At 28.0% G+C, this 18161-nt stretch overlaps 2 protein-coding genes across 17 annotated transcripts in view; one reads left to right on the forward strand and one right to left on the reverse strand.

Moving 5' to 3' along the window:
* Positions 1-4781: 4781 nt before the first annotated feature.
* LOC108002827 (uncharacterized) lies at positions 4782-6540 on the forward strand. Its single transcript, XM_017064728.3, has 4 exons — positions 4782-5628; positions 5697-5859; positions 5937-6140; positions 6207-6540. The coding sequence occupies exons 1-4, from the start codon at positions 5445-5447 to the stop codon at positions 6403-6405; spliced, it is 750 nt and encodes a 249-aa protein (XP_016920217.1). The 5' UTR covers positions 4782-5444; the 3' UTR covers positions 6406-6540.
* Positions 6541-11366: 4826 nt separating this feature from the next.
* LOC108002826 (casein kinase I) overlaps positions 11367-18161 on the reverse strand; it is a 41636-nt gene continuing 34841 nt past the window's right edge. For 2 of the 16 annotated variants that reach the window (XM_028669232.2, XM_062071345.1), the window contains exons 7-11: positions 17555-17629; positions 16635-16709; positions 15400-15525; positions 14210-14316; positions 13394-13923 (exon numbers count right to left, since the gene is read on the reverse strand). In XM_028669232.2, the coding sequence (XP_028525033.1) occupies positions 13737-13923; positions 14210-14316; positions 15400-15525; positions 16635-16709; positions 17555-17629 (570 nt within the window). In that variant the 3' untranslated portion in view covers positions 13394-13736. Of the gene's footprint in view, positions 13341-13392; positions 13924-14209; positions 14317-15399; positions 15526-16166; positions 16239-16634; positions 16710-17554; positions 17630-18161 lie in introns of those variants that run through there. The other 14 variants (XM_017064722.3, XM_017064721.3, XM_062071341.1 and 11 more) reach the window with 14 other exon arrangements.

Consider the following 18161-nt stretch of genomic DNA (forward strand, 5'->3'; position numbering starts at 1 on the left):
ATAAATTTTGTAACTTTTAATCTATTATTTAAAAACGAAACAGCCAAAGAACTATAAAAGAACTTTTCGTCGATTCTCTCCTCTTCGATTGTCGAGATACTCGGCAGGTTTAGAGCACTTTTTTTACGAAGAGAAAGGAACACCGATGAACATCTAGCAAAACGATTTCAAAAGCTATCGTCTGATTCGCAAAACAACAACAGCCGCTATTATACGAATAGATTGGCGAGCAGTTTTTATTGGAAACTGATACGTCGAGCAGCTTTTTGTTGAAACGAAATCCATTGACGCGGACTTGAGAAGCGGCCAGCCATGCAAATTATTTGGAACTGTACGCGTAACAAGAACACACATATCAGGGGATCATTTGCGGCCAATCCCTCCCGTACCACGATCACCTTGTTTCCTGCTATTATTTGTTACGAGCAATCAGGAAGGAACGCCGCGTGTAACCACCAATATCTCGAAAGTAATCGGGAACAGACTCTCGTCAGCTAACATTTTGCGGTAAATTAATGTCAAGGAATAGTAATGATTGATTGATCCGTTCGATGATATATCGTTGTCCGTGATTCTTCTAAATTAAAAAAAAAAAGTGAAGAATAAATAAGGTGAGATTACATTCTCACGACTAATAAAAATTGGAACGATCGATGAAATTTTTCAAGAGTTTCGTAATTGAATGTAGAATTCGATAAATCGTTATTAAAGTTAAATAAAAAAAAATTGATAATGGAGATTGAGAAAAACTTGGATTTGACTTGTGTTAAAAGTTAAGAAACTGTCTTGGAATCTTTTCCACTGTTCCCTTAATCCATAATATATTACGTTAATCTATTTATGAATATTTTTATATTCAATTACATGCTGAAAACAACGTTATGCATAATTTAATGTTAAGTTTATTCTTGCTTCATATATATTAATGGCGCATTAAAATATACGTAATCTTTCATATTTACCGCTCAATAACCACTTCAGCGTGAATTTCGTCAAATAACGATATAATTTAATAATAGCGCAATGTTCAATATATTCAAAATACATTAAAACGATAATACATTTTTATCGATATTATCACACTTTTTAAAAAATATATATATATATACATATATAGATATTCGTTATTCGTTATGAATCTTTCGAAGATGATTTAAATGATGATAATAATATAAAAGATAAGATTTGTAAAATAATTTTTTCAAATATTTATTCTATTTAAAAATTAAAAATTATATTTAAAAATTATTCAAAATTATAGCATCAATGTTAACTTAAAATCATGTTAAGGCATTAAAAAATTCTTCCAAAAGAATTGAAAAGATTGTACGAGATAATTATATAAATATTATAATTATTATAATGCAAAACGATGTTTTGAATAAAAAGTCACTTTCTCCATATATTGTATTATCAAACACGGATAGTAATTTACATGATAATAATATAATAATATTGTTAATATATTTTAATTTTAATGATATTTTTTAATTATCTTACTTTTTAATATCATACTGACAAAATAGATATGCATGTATAAAGTGTCTATAACCTCTACAATTTTTAGCGTAATAAATTCTTTTGTTTGACATCGGTATATATATATCGATGCATACTGGAAAAAACGAAAATGGAAGAAAATTTAAATTTGAGAGATTATTCTTTGAGAAAGCAGAGTTTCGCATAATTGAAAAAATATATATATATACATATATTATATAATTCTCCATATAAAGTATAATTTCTAACTATTTCACATAAAAAAAGTAAAACTTATCTTTATTAAATAAATTTAATGATGCACTCATAATATAGAATCTTTAATATAAACACTAAAATAAAAAAACTATGAAACTACAAAATAACATGAAATGTTCTTTATTGAATTCTATAAAATTTATCATCTAATTAGTAAACAAAGAGAGGAAATAGTGGAAGAAAAACATAGAGTAAAAATATTAAAATCAGCGCCATCTTCAGAATATCGCAAATATATACAAAAGGATAGAAGATATTGAGGGAAGGATAAAAATATGATAAAAATAGATGATCAGCACCATCTCTTGAATATCAAAAACACCTCTTTAAAACATAAGAATAAGAACTGAAGATCAATGCCATCTATGGAATTTTAAAGACTTTTCTTCAAACATTTTTTAATAAAATAAAACTTTAAAAAAATGACAAATTTAAATAAATAAAATTGGGAAAAGTTATAAAACTATAGAATTTCCGTACGTTTCAATTTTTTGTAAAATAAATTTTATTATTATTATTAGTCTTGTAATTTTTAAAAAAATTTAATTCAATTCCTGAATTTAAAAATATTCTATTTAATTATAAATCTAGTTTGCCAAATAATTTTCTATAATTTTTAGATTTTCAGATTTTTTGATTCAATTTTTGCTATTTTTTTTTTTAAATGTTATATTATATTTTAATTAAATCTATTTCATGTTAAAAATTTATATATTTTTATATTTTATAGTTTTTATTTTAAAATTTTCATTTTAAGAATAAATGATAAAATAAATTTTTTGCAAATAATTAATTCATGATATTTCCTATAATTTATGATTGTATCACATATTATCAAATAATAATAATATAATGACATAGATAATCATAAATAATTATAAATAGTATATCAAATAAAAATGAATCTTACCGCATGGAGATTGCTATGAACATTGAAGAGCCACTTTATGCACTCAATCGGATCCCATCCATTCTCCTTTAATATGCAAAAAATTATTTATATTTGTATAGATTCTTTCGGTGTATAATAGTATTAAGAAAGAAAACAATATAATTAAATATAAACTCTATTTTAAAAATTCATATTAATATATGAATGTATGAATTAATAATCAAATAGACAAATATAAAAAATAAATTACTTCTCAAAGAATCAATTATAATAATATTCAATAAATAAATTGAATAAATGTGTATTAATGAAATAATATAAAAGAAAAAAAATTGTTAAATAATTGTATTAAGGAATAGACAAAACACGCAGAAAAACAGAATTTAATCGTCACAAAAGTTGGCAAGAGAATAACACGCCACATCTCAATTTCTATATATTGAATTATAAATTAGAAAGAGAATACGCTTAACAGTTTGACAAATCAAAACATATTGAATACAGCATAATATATAACAAAAGATTATATGTAAAAAATAAAAGAAATATATAAGAAATATTTTTAGCTTCGGTCTTTCGAATATAAAATAAAAATAAACACAAGAAATAATAACACACGAATTGAACATACAAAAAATGCAATTAGATAAGAAATATATGTATATATGTGAAAATATATGTGTAATACACATATATATGAATTTATTATGATATTAATTATATTTAATTACTTCTATTTCTGTGTAAATAAAAGAAATTTAAATGTTTTCGTTAAAAAATAAAATCTTACCATATTTGTATAAAAGTTATTAAATTATCTTGTAATTATCACGGTATATACAAAACATTTTTCCATCCCGTGTTCGAAATTCCAATCAAACAATAATGTGCACAAAAACGTTTAATTCTGCTATAATAATGATTAAACAAATACGTATTTAATTATTCAACGTTTAATAATTAATAATTAAGCTTAATAACTATAATATAATACTTTATCAATAAAAATTGTATATATCTGAACCGTAAAACGCAATCCATCACCACAATTTTCAACTGTAGACTAATGTCATGCGCATTATGATGCATATTATGATGCGCATTATGATGCGCATTGATTCGTCTCATTACTGAACTTTCAGTTTTTTGATTGGGTGATTCTTTATTTCAAATCCATGCAATAATTAAAATACTGTATAATATATCATATTCCAATTGCAATCAATTAAAAAATTCAATTTAATTATTCTTTATAATATTTATATTGAAACTTTTCCCAATTTCAAAGAGAGACTAATAATAAATTATGTAAAATCAAAATTTTTAAAATAAATATTTAAAATATATAGAATCAAATTAAAATAAAACAAGTTCAAAATCTTAGAAATATGTAATATGTACTAATTGCAATTTCAATTATTAAATAAACAGATAAAAAAAAATACTTTAACAGTTAAAGACTTTTCAAATAAAATAAAAAATACATATTAATATATAAAGAATAATTATGGTATAAATACTATGCAAAAAATAAATAATATATCTCAAACAAAAATACATATCTTAAAATGATAATTATCTAAAATCTCATGCTATAATTTCAATTATCGACTTACAAATTATGGGGAAAGTTTATTTGACAATTCGATAAATCGAGTTTACAAGAAACATGTCAAGCATGATATAAAAGCGGATTTCCAATTTTTAAGAAAGGTTATAAGATATGTTTTTCATGTATCAAACATAATATAGATAAAAGATAAAGACAAATATAATGAAAATAGCACAAATAAATATATTTCGAAGAGAAATTTAGAAAAAAAAATGTGAATCTCTAAAATAATTTAATTTTATGAAATAAATTAAATATAATAAATTAATTAATATATATTTTTTTTAATAAAAAGACAATTAAAACTTATTTTAAATAAATCTATTTTTATGAAAAAAAAATATTACTTGATGTAAATGAAAATCATAATAATTCCCAAGTTTCTATGATATCCATTGAAAAAACATTGTATGTAATCACATCCATTTTATATCTTACCTTATACTTTATATTTTTTGCATTCAAGAGATGGCATTGACAGTCAATTCTTATTCTATCTTATCCTTTTCCTTCTATTTGCTATCCTTTCTATATTTATTTCATTTTGCGACAGTTTGAAGATGGCGCTAATATTTCCCACATTTTTATCTTTGTTTTCTTTCACTATTTCTTTTTTTGTTTATACTTATTTTTAATACGTGATCATAGACGTTGTATATACTTTCATTATTTTTATTTCAAAATTACTAAGTGTCTCAATTTTTAATGTAAAATCAAATTACAATTATCTGTTTTATAATAATTTATAAATATAAATATAATTGAAATAAATGTAAATGTTATATTTTTTATTTATAATTTAATATTGAAATTTAATTACAATTACTATTATCTTATTCCGAATCGAATTAATAACATTGAAAAAATCTTGATTTTCTTAAAATAGAAGAAAAAATATTGAATATATCTATTTTTTTTTGCCTTGATTAAAGAATTCCTTTCAATAATTTACATAAAAAATATAAAAGAAAGAAGATAAATTTAAAAAAAAAATATAAATCTTTTTAAAGATAAAAATATTAACAAAATAAAAGTTTTTTTTCTTTATCTATCATAAACACTATGAAACTTACCAATCACATACAAGAATAACAATTAAATTATTATATCAACTATTATCTTCAACTATTATAATTTGTGATCAACTAATATGATTATAACAGTGTTATAAATATATACAAAATGTCTAAATATGAAGATTTAATACAAGCTATTGCATGCTTGAGTAAAAATATATATAATTTTCCAATTGGAGCAGTCTCTATAGAAGATTTTAAACCAATTGAAGAAAAAATTAGAACTACTCGAGAGTCATTGAAACATTTAAATGCCAAATTATTATTACTTAAAGCACAGAATGAATACAGTATGTTATAAAAGTATTATATATAAAACAAATTATAATTATATAAACATTTTTCAATATGATTTCAGAAAGAAATGAAGAGTCGGAAGATGATACAGAAAATATAGTAACAAATTTACATGAAGCAACAGCAAATTCTCTTATAAATAATGCAGCAATTAAATTATGTTTGCATTCTTATGGTATACAAGCTATTCTAACAGGTGAAGAAGGTGATCATGATATGCAAAAGTATGAAAAGTCAAATAATTTAAATCTTAAAATTGTAGAAAAAAAAAAAATATTTAATAGTTTTAATATCTTTTCAGAAAAATTTATGCATGTATGTGTAAACTTTTTGTTTTGAATGATAATATTTTGTCTATAGAAAAAGAAATAGAAAATGCATTAAAAAAGCAATTGGAATTAAAAATTCAATGTCGAAATGCACTATTTGAATATAAAGATTTTTTAAAGGAACAAGAAGAATTACGCAACAAAAGATTAGAAGAAACAAATCCTCAACATGCAATGTAAGTACATCTGTGCAACAATATATCAGTAAGATTTTAACTTATATTCTATTCAATTTTTTTTAGTAACAAAGAAAGAATAAATAAAACAATAGAAAAAATTAATATGATGAAAAAATTAATCGTAAATTTTATTGCTGCCTCAAGTCATATGTTAAATGAACCATTTTATGTACAAATGCTAGAAGATCATAGAGAATTAGTTAATTTTGAAACAATTTTAAAAATTTCTCAAAATTCAGAAATTACAAATGAAAATAACTAAGTATATAAAAGAAAACATTATAAATGACATTCTATTCTTTATTACTTTTGTACTTTAACTTGTACTATGTTTTTAATGGAACAATTTTATGTAAATTTTAAATAAAATATATTACGTAATCTTTTGAAATAATAACTTTTTTAACTATTATTGAATACAAGTTCTTTAAAAATATAATTTTATATCACCAACTGATAATTTCACATAATAACAATATGAAATTTTAATTTTTTTGAAATATTTTTTTATATAAGGATAAAAAAATTTTTTTGTTAAGTACATCACATATTTTTTTCCCTATAGAAAAAATGTATACGTATATATATGAGAAGATTCTTAAAACAAAATAAAAAACTTAAAAGTTAGATGTTTATTCTCTCTATTTACCGCATATTAATATAACTTGAAGCTTTGGAAACATTTTCTTTTTCTACAATATACGTTGAAAAAGAAGATAAAATATACTCGAAATGTATATTCGAGTTGTCAAATTATGTAAAGATAAAAAGAAATCGTACAAGAAATTTAATAAGAATTTTTTCGTTTGACTAAGTGCGCAGGCACAACGCTTATTTACAGGAAAAAATTTTCGCGCATTTTCAATATCTTTTTCAAATTCTATTAAAGCGGTTTTTATCAGACGGTTTTATGCATATATGTATATATATATATGTATATATATATATGTATACATGTATACATGTATACATACATATATATATTAGTCGATAAATAACAATTCGTAAGCCAATGATTACGAATTGAAAGATAGGATTTTAATCACAGCTTACAAGTACGATAGAAATGTATTATATAGGGGAGAGAGGTGCACATTTGCTGACATAATCAATAAAAACATGATTCCATTTCGTAAATTACATTGTCATTTATATTAAGTGAATATAACGCGTTAAATTTTTATGGTCCGGTGTGTCTTTCAGTCTCGTATTTCTCACCATTAGGATGCAAACCGCTCTCCACCCTTTATTCTTACACGCTTGCTAGCGTAAACACAGAATCCATTGGAATAGTATTCAAACAATTTAATTTCTATGTACATTAATCTTCTTTTTTTTTTTCTTTAATAGATTATTAATTTCGTAAGTGGAAAGAAAACGAATCCACTAATATAATAACAAAAGCATGATAAAAGTGAACAATGTCGTTTCATTAATACAATAGAATATCCTCGCTCAAAAACTTCCGACATCTTTGTCTTTGTGTTTGTAGACATGTATGAAATGGACAAAATATTTCGAAGCATCTTCGATATTTTTAAATTGTCTATAAATTAGCAAATGGAATAATTATTAGTGATTTCATACTCCTTCATCCAATTTTGTCACAAAGAACACATCCACTTCTCACTGGCATCATTAAGATTACATGGTAATAAAATTAATTGATCGCTGCCATTGCGAGACAGTGGTATTTACTGTAACATACAGCTTATTAATCGTGATTATTGATATTGATATTATTTATGCATATATATATATATATAAACATATACATATATATGTATATATATAATTTGAAGCTGATACATCTCCCAACATCTGACATTTCACATATTTTAACTTTTCATGTTTCCGTGTGCGTACTTCTATATCCATTCCTATAATTTCTATTTACAAAAATTAATCGTCGCCCGATTTGTTTTTATTTTTCATAGCATAACGTCTCCCCACTATATCGATAAACTTCTCAAATTTTTATAACATTATCAATCACACTTATTACATGAGCATACTATCATTATGCACATGAGCTGCCAATTCCATACAAATGGCAAATAATCATTGAACACAAGCTACAAAATGCTTTAGCAATGAATACATAGAAAAACGAATAATAAAAATGTACATTAAAATGTACATTAATCGTATATTATTAGATCACGTTCGCTGAATAAAATAAATCGCATGAATAATTTAACTAAAAAAAAAGTGCTAATTAATAATATATAATGCATTTTTAATAAACGTTGTAAATATTTCAATGCAAAACAAATGGGAATTAATTTATAATAAATTGGAAATAGAATAATGAAGAAAGATTTCATTCTTAGAATGCATGCAAAAAATAACCAGGATTAAATAAATAACTGATAAACAAATATATAATTATAATTAATACAAAAAAAAGATATTGAATAAAATTTTTCAAAATATACATAATAAAAATACTTGATTTCGCTTTGTAATAGTTACAAAATAATCAATTGAAAAAAAAAACGCAATGGAAAGCACGTATTTTCTATGCATCATTTTGCAATCAAATCTTACTAAAACATGAACGCATATTATTTTTCTAATTGAGAAAAGAATAATACATCGCGTATTATTGCAATTCATTAAAAGCGAGGAAATGAAAGACATATACGTATATTGATCTTGATCCGAACTATTCGCACCAATTTATAAATATACAAATATAATTACTTTCAAATTCGATCATTCTTTCGGTAAAGAACGATAAAATTTTTCATTAGAACAAGATTAACAACCTTTTTATACATGAATGAATAAAGAAGAAAAAAAAATCATCACGAAAAAGGGACATATATAGTATATCCTGAATAACATAGGGAAACATTTTCTTGTTCGTTCACAACCATACTTAACCAGCAGTCAGTCGTGTTGTATTAAAACTGGTGACGCATGAAAAATCGACTAAAAAAAAACTACAAACTAAATTGCAACATAGTTGCAGCATAATCGTGCCAACGATATGTGGCAGGATAGCCATATAAATACGGAGGCTCTCGTTCATTCACGCATTTTTCTTGCTTTCATTCTCTTCCATACATCCTCATCGTCATTCATCTTCTTTCTCTCCCTTTCGCTCTCTGTCTTCTTTCATAAAGATATTGTTAATTAATTTTGGAATTCATTATTAATGTATATTCTAATTGCGAAATTTGGTATATGTGCATATGTTGTATGTATATTTTGTGATATAAATATATGTTCCATCAAGAGATCATAATTACAAATGATACTATTGACAAAAAGTAAGGAAACATAAGAAACATTAGTTCCTTAGCATTCGAATAACACGAAGATTCGTTCTCTTTCCACGTAAAAGCATACACACCGAAGGACGACAAGATCCTTCCTCTTCTTTCTATACTATCTCTTAGCTCTGTCATTCCTCTTTTCTTTATTTTTTTTCTCGATCACACATTTCAGCGGCCATTCTCTCTTCATAGCACTTACATTCGCACTCTTTCTCTGTATACAAATGTAACGTCCGATTGTTCGACGTTTACTTGCGCTGGCAAGTTTTATAAAAGGAACAATACTCTTGCATATTTAGTGGGAAGATACAGATAATAACGAGAGAGGAAATCTACAAAGTTAATGGGTTTAGTTCTCATCTCCATTTAAGCGTATTACTTCAAGACATCCGACGGTCAATAACAACATGATACATTCAGATGTGAAGAAGCTAGCGGCATAATGCTTTCTTAATATTTTCTCTTTTTTTACATAAATCATGATACGCTCTCTCTTTTAATCCTGCTCTTTCTTTTTTTCGCTCTTTCACTCTCGTTCGCTCTAAGTACATCGAACGTCTCGTCGTCGGATGTGCTTGGCCATCATTAAATATTGAAACGTGTACGGGCACTCACGGTACACTAACACGGTACATCATATGGCTCGGCAGTGGTACGCAATCGTTGGCCAGACTAGTAGAAGTTCGGACCTTCGGACACGATAATCTTAGTATTCGCCATCTTCACGCGGAGACAAGTGACAATTTGTCAATTATATTGCCTCTTAATATATTCCTGCAAGAAGAAAAACATCTACGCTAACTAGCCGATTAAACTCTTTTCTTAGTCAATCAAGATTGCGTTTTGTTACAAATTTGTGTGGTCCTAAATGAAGTATTTTTCTAACAAATAAAATTTTTCTCCGAGAGAAAATTTGTATATATCGATCGTTACGTCTAATTTATCCTTTCTTTTTATTTTCTATATCAACCAATGATTATCTAATGATGTTACCTCAATAGTTTTTCTTTTCTATTATCATTATTATCTTTATCTTTGTTTTTATTAATTTACTTATATATCGTTATTTACTTTCATATCTTGGTAATCTTTTATATATCTTTATATAATGAACAATATCGGTAATATTTAGAGATAAGTACGTTATTTTTAGAAAATCTATTCTTTCTTATTCTTTCTTATTCTTTCTATAGCTTCATTTTCGATACAAATAGCAAGGATAAAAGGACGTTTTTTTTTTTTTAACAATGCATCTTTTTTGAGAACGTTTTGAGAAATTTTCAAAGACTTAATATCTACATCTTATATGTTACAATATGCATTGTCAGAAAATATCGATCAATTTCAAGATATAAAGAACTTGAGATTAAATGTACTCCAATCTTTTTATTATTGATCAGTCTGCAAATAAACGAACAATACAAATTTTTCCGCAACAACAGTTTGTTCTAATAAAATAACTCCATTTAAAACGTATAACTTATTTTAACGAATCGTATTGCAAATTTGTAACAAAACTATATTATTAACATATTAAATATTCTTACTTGCTCGTTTAATCGGCAAGGCTGATAAGATTCTTTTCTCCTTCTTCTTCGCGCGCATTTTCACTTCATTTAAGTATCTCTTCACTGCTTGGATGAATTTTCAAAACATCCACGAGGATTCAAATATATCACGTCGCAACGCTCTTCTTCTTGTTAACTTCGTGGAACAAACATATTAAATAAGCCCTGAACAAAGTTCTCCCCAAGTGCACAATATTCTATATCTATGTCACGTACATTTTTATATTGTTTTTTTATTTATTTTATTTTTTTTATTTTTATTTATTTATTTATTTTTTTTTTTTTTTTTTGTTTAAATTCAATATCGTTCGCGTCGATCTAGCAAACAACGATTCGTTCCAAGGAAATTCCGTTTCATAGAGTTAAACAGAGACGGTAAAAGTTCTTTTTATTGCTTTAAAATCAAATCTATATCGATGTATATTCAATTACAAGCATACTTTGGTTCTCTTTTTTTGTTACAATTCTAATAATTATCTTTTTTCTTTTTAACACACGTGTTTCAAGAATAAAAAAGTTTGTCCGAAATGAACGGATCCTTTTATGGGTGATAAGATACGATTCAAGAAAGTTTCCCGAATCTTCGTGTTTTGATAGAACACGGATCAATTATATCGAATACATGTGTATAATATGTTGATCTACGTTCTATTCAATTTTCATGGTAGATATCGGAATCTACAGACGAAAATTTTTAATTTCTCTTTTATTTGTTTCGATATGTAATGTAAAATGTAATTTGTATGATTCCTGCGACGTATAAGCTTTTACATAATGAATTCATGGAAGGCATGAAACCGAAATCGGACAATTTAGAATTGCGATTATTCTTGCATTATTCTTCCACTTTAGAATATATATATTAACATCCATTTCGAGGTTTCACGAAGCTCGTTAAATGATATACGATTAACTGAAATATTCGATACAAAGTATGAGCAGCTTCGTAGCAAAATATGTAATTCTTGATACATTTTATGTACAGTAGGTATAAGGATTTCATATATAATCGTGTACTTATATAGAATAACAACAGGCAGTGTAGGCGTAAAATAAAATTAGTTAAAAATTGTTAACTAAAACGCGATAAGTGCAATTTAGCACGAATCTGCTGCTATCTACTAGATAGCGTTAATACTGTTATACTTCGTGTATCGTAGAAAATAAACGTAAAAGGGTAATTTTTCATTAAACAGGAAATATTCGTTAGATAATTAATGAGAAGGACGACGAGAGAGAAAAAAATATTCGGAAATATGGGAAAACAACAAAGAAGTGTAAAAATACGCGTTACATGAATTTCGATCGTTTATTTGTCAGTAGTCATTGGAAAAGAAAAACAAAGGAAAGGCAACTTACACGAATTTGAAGAACGCCGCTGTATGAAACGCGTTTGGAACCGGACCGGAGTTAAGCAGACGCGAACGTGTTTACCCTTTCAGTTTCATGCCTTTCAAGTCGATCAGACTTCATAAATGTTTGTTTATAAACTTCGATACAAGCAGGAGTACGCTACGCTCGTTATCCGGGACTTTGAGTAAAATGAGATCTTCAGCTTCAATTGTTTTACGATTTAATACACGTATATCGTGACAACATTTCGCAATGATGACGTGTTGAAAAGCGCGCCACCGCGGAACAAGATGAGAGGCACAAACACGTTCTTTCACCATCCGTACGTCAATTCCTTACTCTTACATATGCGTGTTACGTAGGTAGACCAATTTGCCGGTGTTAAACGGTCGGAACCAACGGCTCGACTATCTTCAGTCACAAGTTTACAATATATTCGCTAACATCGACATTGACAAACGATGTTCTTCTTTCATTTGAACGATGATCGTACACGAAATGACGATGATAATCATAAACGATAATAATAATAATAAAATAATATAGCAATAATATAATATTATAATAGTGATCGTAATAATAATCGTAATTAGAAGAAAAAGAAGAAGAGCAAAGTTAATCGTGATAATAATAATGATAATAATAGTAATAATAATAGCGGTAATAATGATGGCTGTGGTTTAATTTGATAACGACGGAGGCGTGACATCGTGACGATGATGTGCAGCACCGAATCTTGAGAAGCGGATCGACTTCCGGCACGTAGCAAGGTAACGGCCTCCCCTATTGCGGATCGGCTGCAGCTTTTCTTGTCCATGGTCCTTTCACGCACTGCCGCGACACATTCTCCAAAAAAACTTCATCTGCACTTCTGTTACACGCGCACTGTATTGTCCCCCCCAAGACTGACGATAACAGACAGTCACTTTTGTCTTCCAGTTTTCTTCTTCTTCCGTTTGAAGAAACAACAGCATCTGCAAATAAACCAAACACTAATAGGACTTAGAGTCGTCTTCTTTTGATCGTTTTATTCTATGACACCAACATGCAGTACGACAAGGCATTCCAAAGCGGCGACAAATCGAATTTGTTTTCTCAAACCAATTTGCTAGTGGCTAGAATATTGTCCCAGACCAACACATGACTCACTTGTTAAATAAAACAATACAAAAAGAAAACAAGGAGTAAGAATGATGATTCTAAGGTTATAATCGTGTTCGATGTTTGATTAGAATCGAAATCACGTGTCATCGATATCCTCTTCTTTTCAATCTTTAACAAATTTTTCTATTGCGATATAAGAATTATTATAAATAAAAAAAACAAAAGAATATTTTGAACAAAATAATACGAATATGTATATAATTAGATTAGAATAATAACGATAATTAATAATTATTATATTTTTTCTTTATATTGTATAAAAGAAAATTCTTTAATGGCCACTTGTGCTGGGATAGTAAATTTAATTCAGGGATCGATCTAGGATCATCAGTAGGCGTAGGAAGGCAAGAACTTCGGCGTAGGATTTTTCCGCATCCACGACAATGCTTTTTTGTCGGCAAACATTTCTTTCTGAAATAGGACAGATAGGGCAGTTAACATATATCATGCAAAGGATACGAGATTAAAGTTATACGATGAGACAAGGATGTGACTTTGCTAATTTTTATCTACGATATTAGTGTATCGTTTTTAACGATAGCCTTTCTTTCTCTAAATCTTTAATACGTCACATATGCATGCATTAGTCACATAAATATTATTGGTTCAATTATAATTTATTTCTCATTTATCAAGAATTCGCAATCTACTAGTTATATAAGAAAAAAAGGAAATGTATAACAAACGCAATACTAACTTCGTTTCGTCGACCATGTCTACTTCTTGAGGCGCAGTAATTGGCGTATTAGAATGTCCTGCTGTAGGATCATCATTGGCTAGTTCTCCATTCGTCGAAGATACCACCTAAATACATAAAACATGTTATCCGAAAGATTCTAAATAAACAGACGAAAATATATTTTATAATTGTGTGTGTATAAGGACATAAAAGCTAATATTCAATTGAAATTTCAAAAATAAAGTTTCACGATTTACAACAGTACTATGAATTCAAAATATGACACGTATATGTAAAAAAAAAAAAATATTGTACTGAACTAATTACATAAAATACGTGATATCTGTTTATGTACACGTGTATAAACCTCTACTTTAGAGGACCAAGCCCATAATTTACGTGAAACAAGCGGCACTTTATATTCATAAGGCGTTGTTAATACAAACGAAGTGAAACTCTAAAAACATGGTACGGCTAATCAACTTGGTTAACAAGTTACTCTTCAAAAATCGCGAGTTATTTTGTCGAACTTTGGACAAAATGGTTGGAATAAAGAACGAAGAAAAAAAAAAGAGTAATAAGGCGCGATTATGGAAAATACATGAAATAGACTGTATTAGTGAAATAGTAATTGATTATAGAAGTGAATCGATCAACGAAACAAACGTTCGCATGCTGCAACAAACCAATTTGCAAATAGATTTCTAACTGACCATAATCCGGCGTTGCTTTGTCTAGAAATAGAGCGAACGGTTTACTTCGTGGACGCGTCTGCACGTCATCTTCTTGGGCTAAGAAAATGGAGGGGGGAGGGGGTGGGGAGGGGGACTAAGGGAACAAATGGATAACGCGGACAGAGGCGCACTGTCTCTTCCTATTTAAACATAAACTTGCACTTAAACTTTATTCGACGAATCGAATAATCGAGATTACGAACGCAAAAATTTTTTTCTTTCTTTATCATAGAATATAATATTAAAAAAATAAAAATATTTTCTTGAACATTGATCAAACGTGGACAATTTACGATCGTATTAATGTCGAGTATTTATCGATAAAACGAAATTTATAGATCAAATGAACAAAAGCATACGATAAAATGAGAAAAAAGAAAAAAAGAAAACGAGAGAACGAGATGTATCTTTGGATAGATAAGTGAAATAAACGGATACAATGGACTGTACAAAGGATTGGCAAGGTCCACTCACCTGAACAGAACCGTGCCTATCAGCGGGTGTCAATGTACCACCAGCTCCTGATTGCTTCGCAGTATCTGTCCTCGAGGTTCCCACCCATTTACCGCCCCCGCCTCCCACCCCTGGTTCTGTCACATCCTAAAGGAATAAGCACTAAAGACCACTTTCCAACGGCAATGAAGAAAAAAAAAATTTTAAATACTACGGCGAATCTGCTTCCTAATATAAAAATTACGAATGACATTTGTTTTTTTTTTATCTTTGCTTATCTTTTATCTTTTTTTTTTTTATCTTGCTCAGCATGGTATAACTTTCTCGATCGTTTAACACTGAAGCGTTACGATACATGAAATATATTAACAGATACTCCGAATGATATTAGATGATTTTCAATTTACTCGATATTTAAGAGCTACGCAACTAACTACTGTTCAAGTTTCGTCAACGATAGAAACAACATTTGGGAGAATTGTCAATAAGGATTTTAAATACGATATGTTTCAAATCATTTCTTCACACATGCGTGTTTTAAGATTCTGGAAAAAAATAATTGGAATTGAAATTCGATTAAGTCTTAATAAAAAAAAAAAAAATCGTCAAAACTTGTGATTTTATATCGGAAGAAAAAAAAAAAGACGTTTTATCTACACGATAACCGATCCTTGTATAGTATACATTCAACTATACTGTTTCAAGTTTTATCCGGGATGTATACGATAAGATAGTACATGCGTGAAGAAGTAAGATCAGTTTATTACAAAAATTTTGATTTGGCTTACGTAGTTGCCTTGTATTTCGATGTGAACCTCATCCATTGTGAGGGCAACATCTTCCTCAAAATCATCACATTCCTACACATCGTTGATTTCCATGTTTCGCAAAGGAACAAAATCGTATTTATGTAATGTCCTTTTTTTTCGTCTTTCTCTCTCTCTTTTTCAGAAAAATAAAAAAAAAAAATCTCTCTCCGATCGAAAAATCAAGTTAGCCCAAATTTTTTTCGATTTTTATTATCTCAACAACGTTTCGATTTCCTTTCGACAACTCAATTACGAACTCAATTACGAGTTATTTGAAAAAATATAGTGTATATCTATTCCGTTACCGATGAGGTGTATACTCATGCTGTTATTTCAAATAGCTAAGCTTCACACAATCATGCTCTTACTTTTTTTTTCAAAAGGAAAAAAAAAAAAGAGAAAAAAAAAAAAAGAAAATAGAAAATCGGTATAAAATCATATACGTACTTTATACGGATGCCGATCACGATTTGGAGATACAATAATCTCTTGTCCAGTCTGCAAGGATCCAACAGGTGTAGACTGAAAACGAAACACAAATATTACGTTACAAAAGAGCGTATTATTACCAGATGTGTATACAGATAGATGAATTTCAGTATAACATACTTGGAGACAGGAAAAGAACAATAATTGACGGTAATATTGAACATTATTATTTCGTACACTGTTCTTCGTATTGGACAGAATAGAACGAGCATTCAAATCGAAATAAAAAACCGGATTAATATCACGATTAATATCGTCTGCAAACAAAAAGCATCCCAATTAACCGATAAAAACATGCTGTACGATTCATTCACAAGCATGAAAGAAGAATAATAATATAGAAGCGAAAATTACAGATTAGAAATCTAAACTGGATTTACGATATTAGCGTTCTACTAAAAGTGAAAAGTTTTTTCCAACGTGGCGATGGAAAGGATATTTATTATTATTAAAATTCTATTTAAAGAATATTTCATTGCGAGTTTAAATTAAATAATTGAATATAAAGACGAGAGGAAAGGAAAGAGGATACGCATGCACAAGTGGTAAATACAATTCTTAAGCATTTTTTATAGATGTAAATACGAATCTTGGTCAGAAGATACCGTGTCTCTCGAAGGATATAATAAATAAGAATTTTCACGCTCGATGAAATAAAAATCGTTTTCAGCATAGTTCCATGCGTTTTAGCGATTTTGCTTCGAGCAAAAATACGCTTTTTTTTATATTTTTTCACAAATTATTTTAGCGACACAACGTTATTCTTTGCTGCGCGTTCTTCTAAATAATTCTTCCAAACAGAGTAGATATATATATATATATTCGAACACAATAGAAGATAATAGAAACGTGATCCTCGTGTACCGTTTATCACCCACCTTTTCGGATCTAGTTTTCCCAATGTGAGAGGGAGGAGCCATCTTCAGAATTCTAAGCTGGTCGAAGTTGTGTGGCTAGAGATACATTGGAGGCAGCATGCAAACGTTAAAAATTAGTGATATACGATTTTCACCAAAAATCTCGGAGGAACGGCGTAGAGAAAGAATCCTCAGGACGACTTACTTACCCGTAAGAGACGATATCTCGAAATTTCTAAGCGCGCGACATTGCTAAAACAACTGCTACGCGCGATGTGAAAAATAAAAAAAAGAAAAAAGGAAAGAAAAATTTGGCAAACCGTACACGATTGAGAAAGATAATCAAAAATGTCATTAATAAAAATCTTTTAATTTACATAATCTAATAAATAATGTAGACATTATATTGTACATTGTGTTAATTGTAAATAGGAATTGTTTGAATATCAAAAACAAAAAGAAAGAAAGAGGGGGCAGGAAAAAAATAACTTTATTAATGGGTTTTTTTGATATCGACTCTTGCGATACGTGCTTCGTCCCTGGGCAAAATCGACCATCATGCAACTCTTCTATTATTCTGTCTTCCTTTCTTGCATGCATTGCGAAGAGATAAAAGAGAAAGTGACGT

Source organism: Apis cerana, linkage group LG2, assembly GCF_029169275.1.
Source record: "Apis cerana isolate GH-2021 linkage group LG2, AcerK_1.0, whole genome shotgun sequence".
Lineage (NCBI taxonomy): Eukaryota > Metazoa > Arthropoda > Insecta > Hymenoptera > Apidae > Apis > Apis cerana.

Excerpts from the sequence above, each read along its gene's own strand:
- LOC108002827 (XM_017064728.3), top strand. The coding sequence starts at position 5,445 with ATGTCTAAATATGAAGATTTAATACAAGCTATTGCATGCTTGAGTAAA. Across the intron at positions 5,629-5,696 it reads TAAAGCACAGAATGAATACA|AAAGAAATGAAGAGTCGGAA; the intron begins GTATGTTATAAA and ends ATATGATTTCAG. Across the intron at positions 5,860-5,936 it reads GGTGATCATGATATGCAAAA|AAAAATTTATGCATGTATGT; the intron begins GTATGAAAAGTC and ends ATATCTTTTCAG.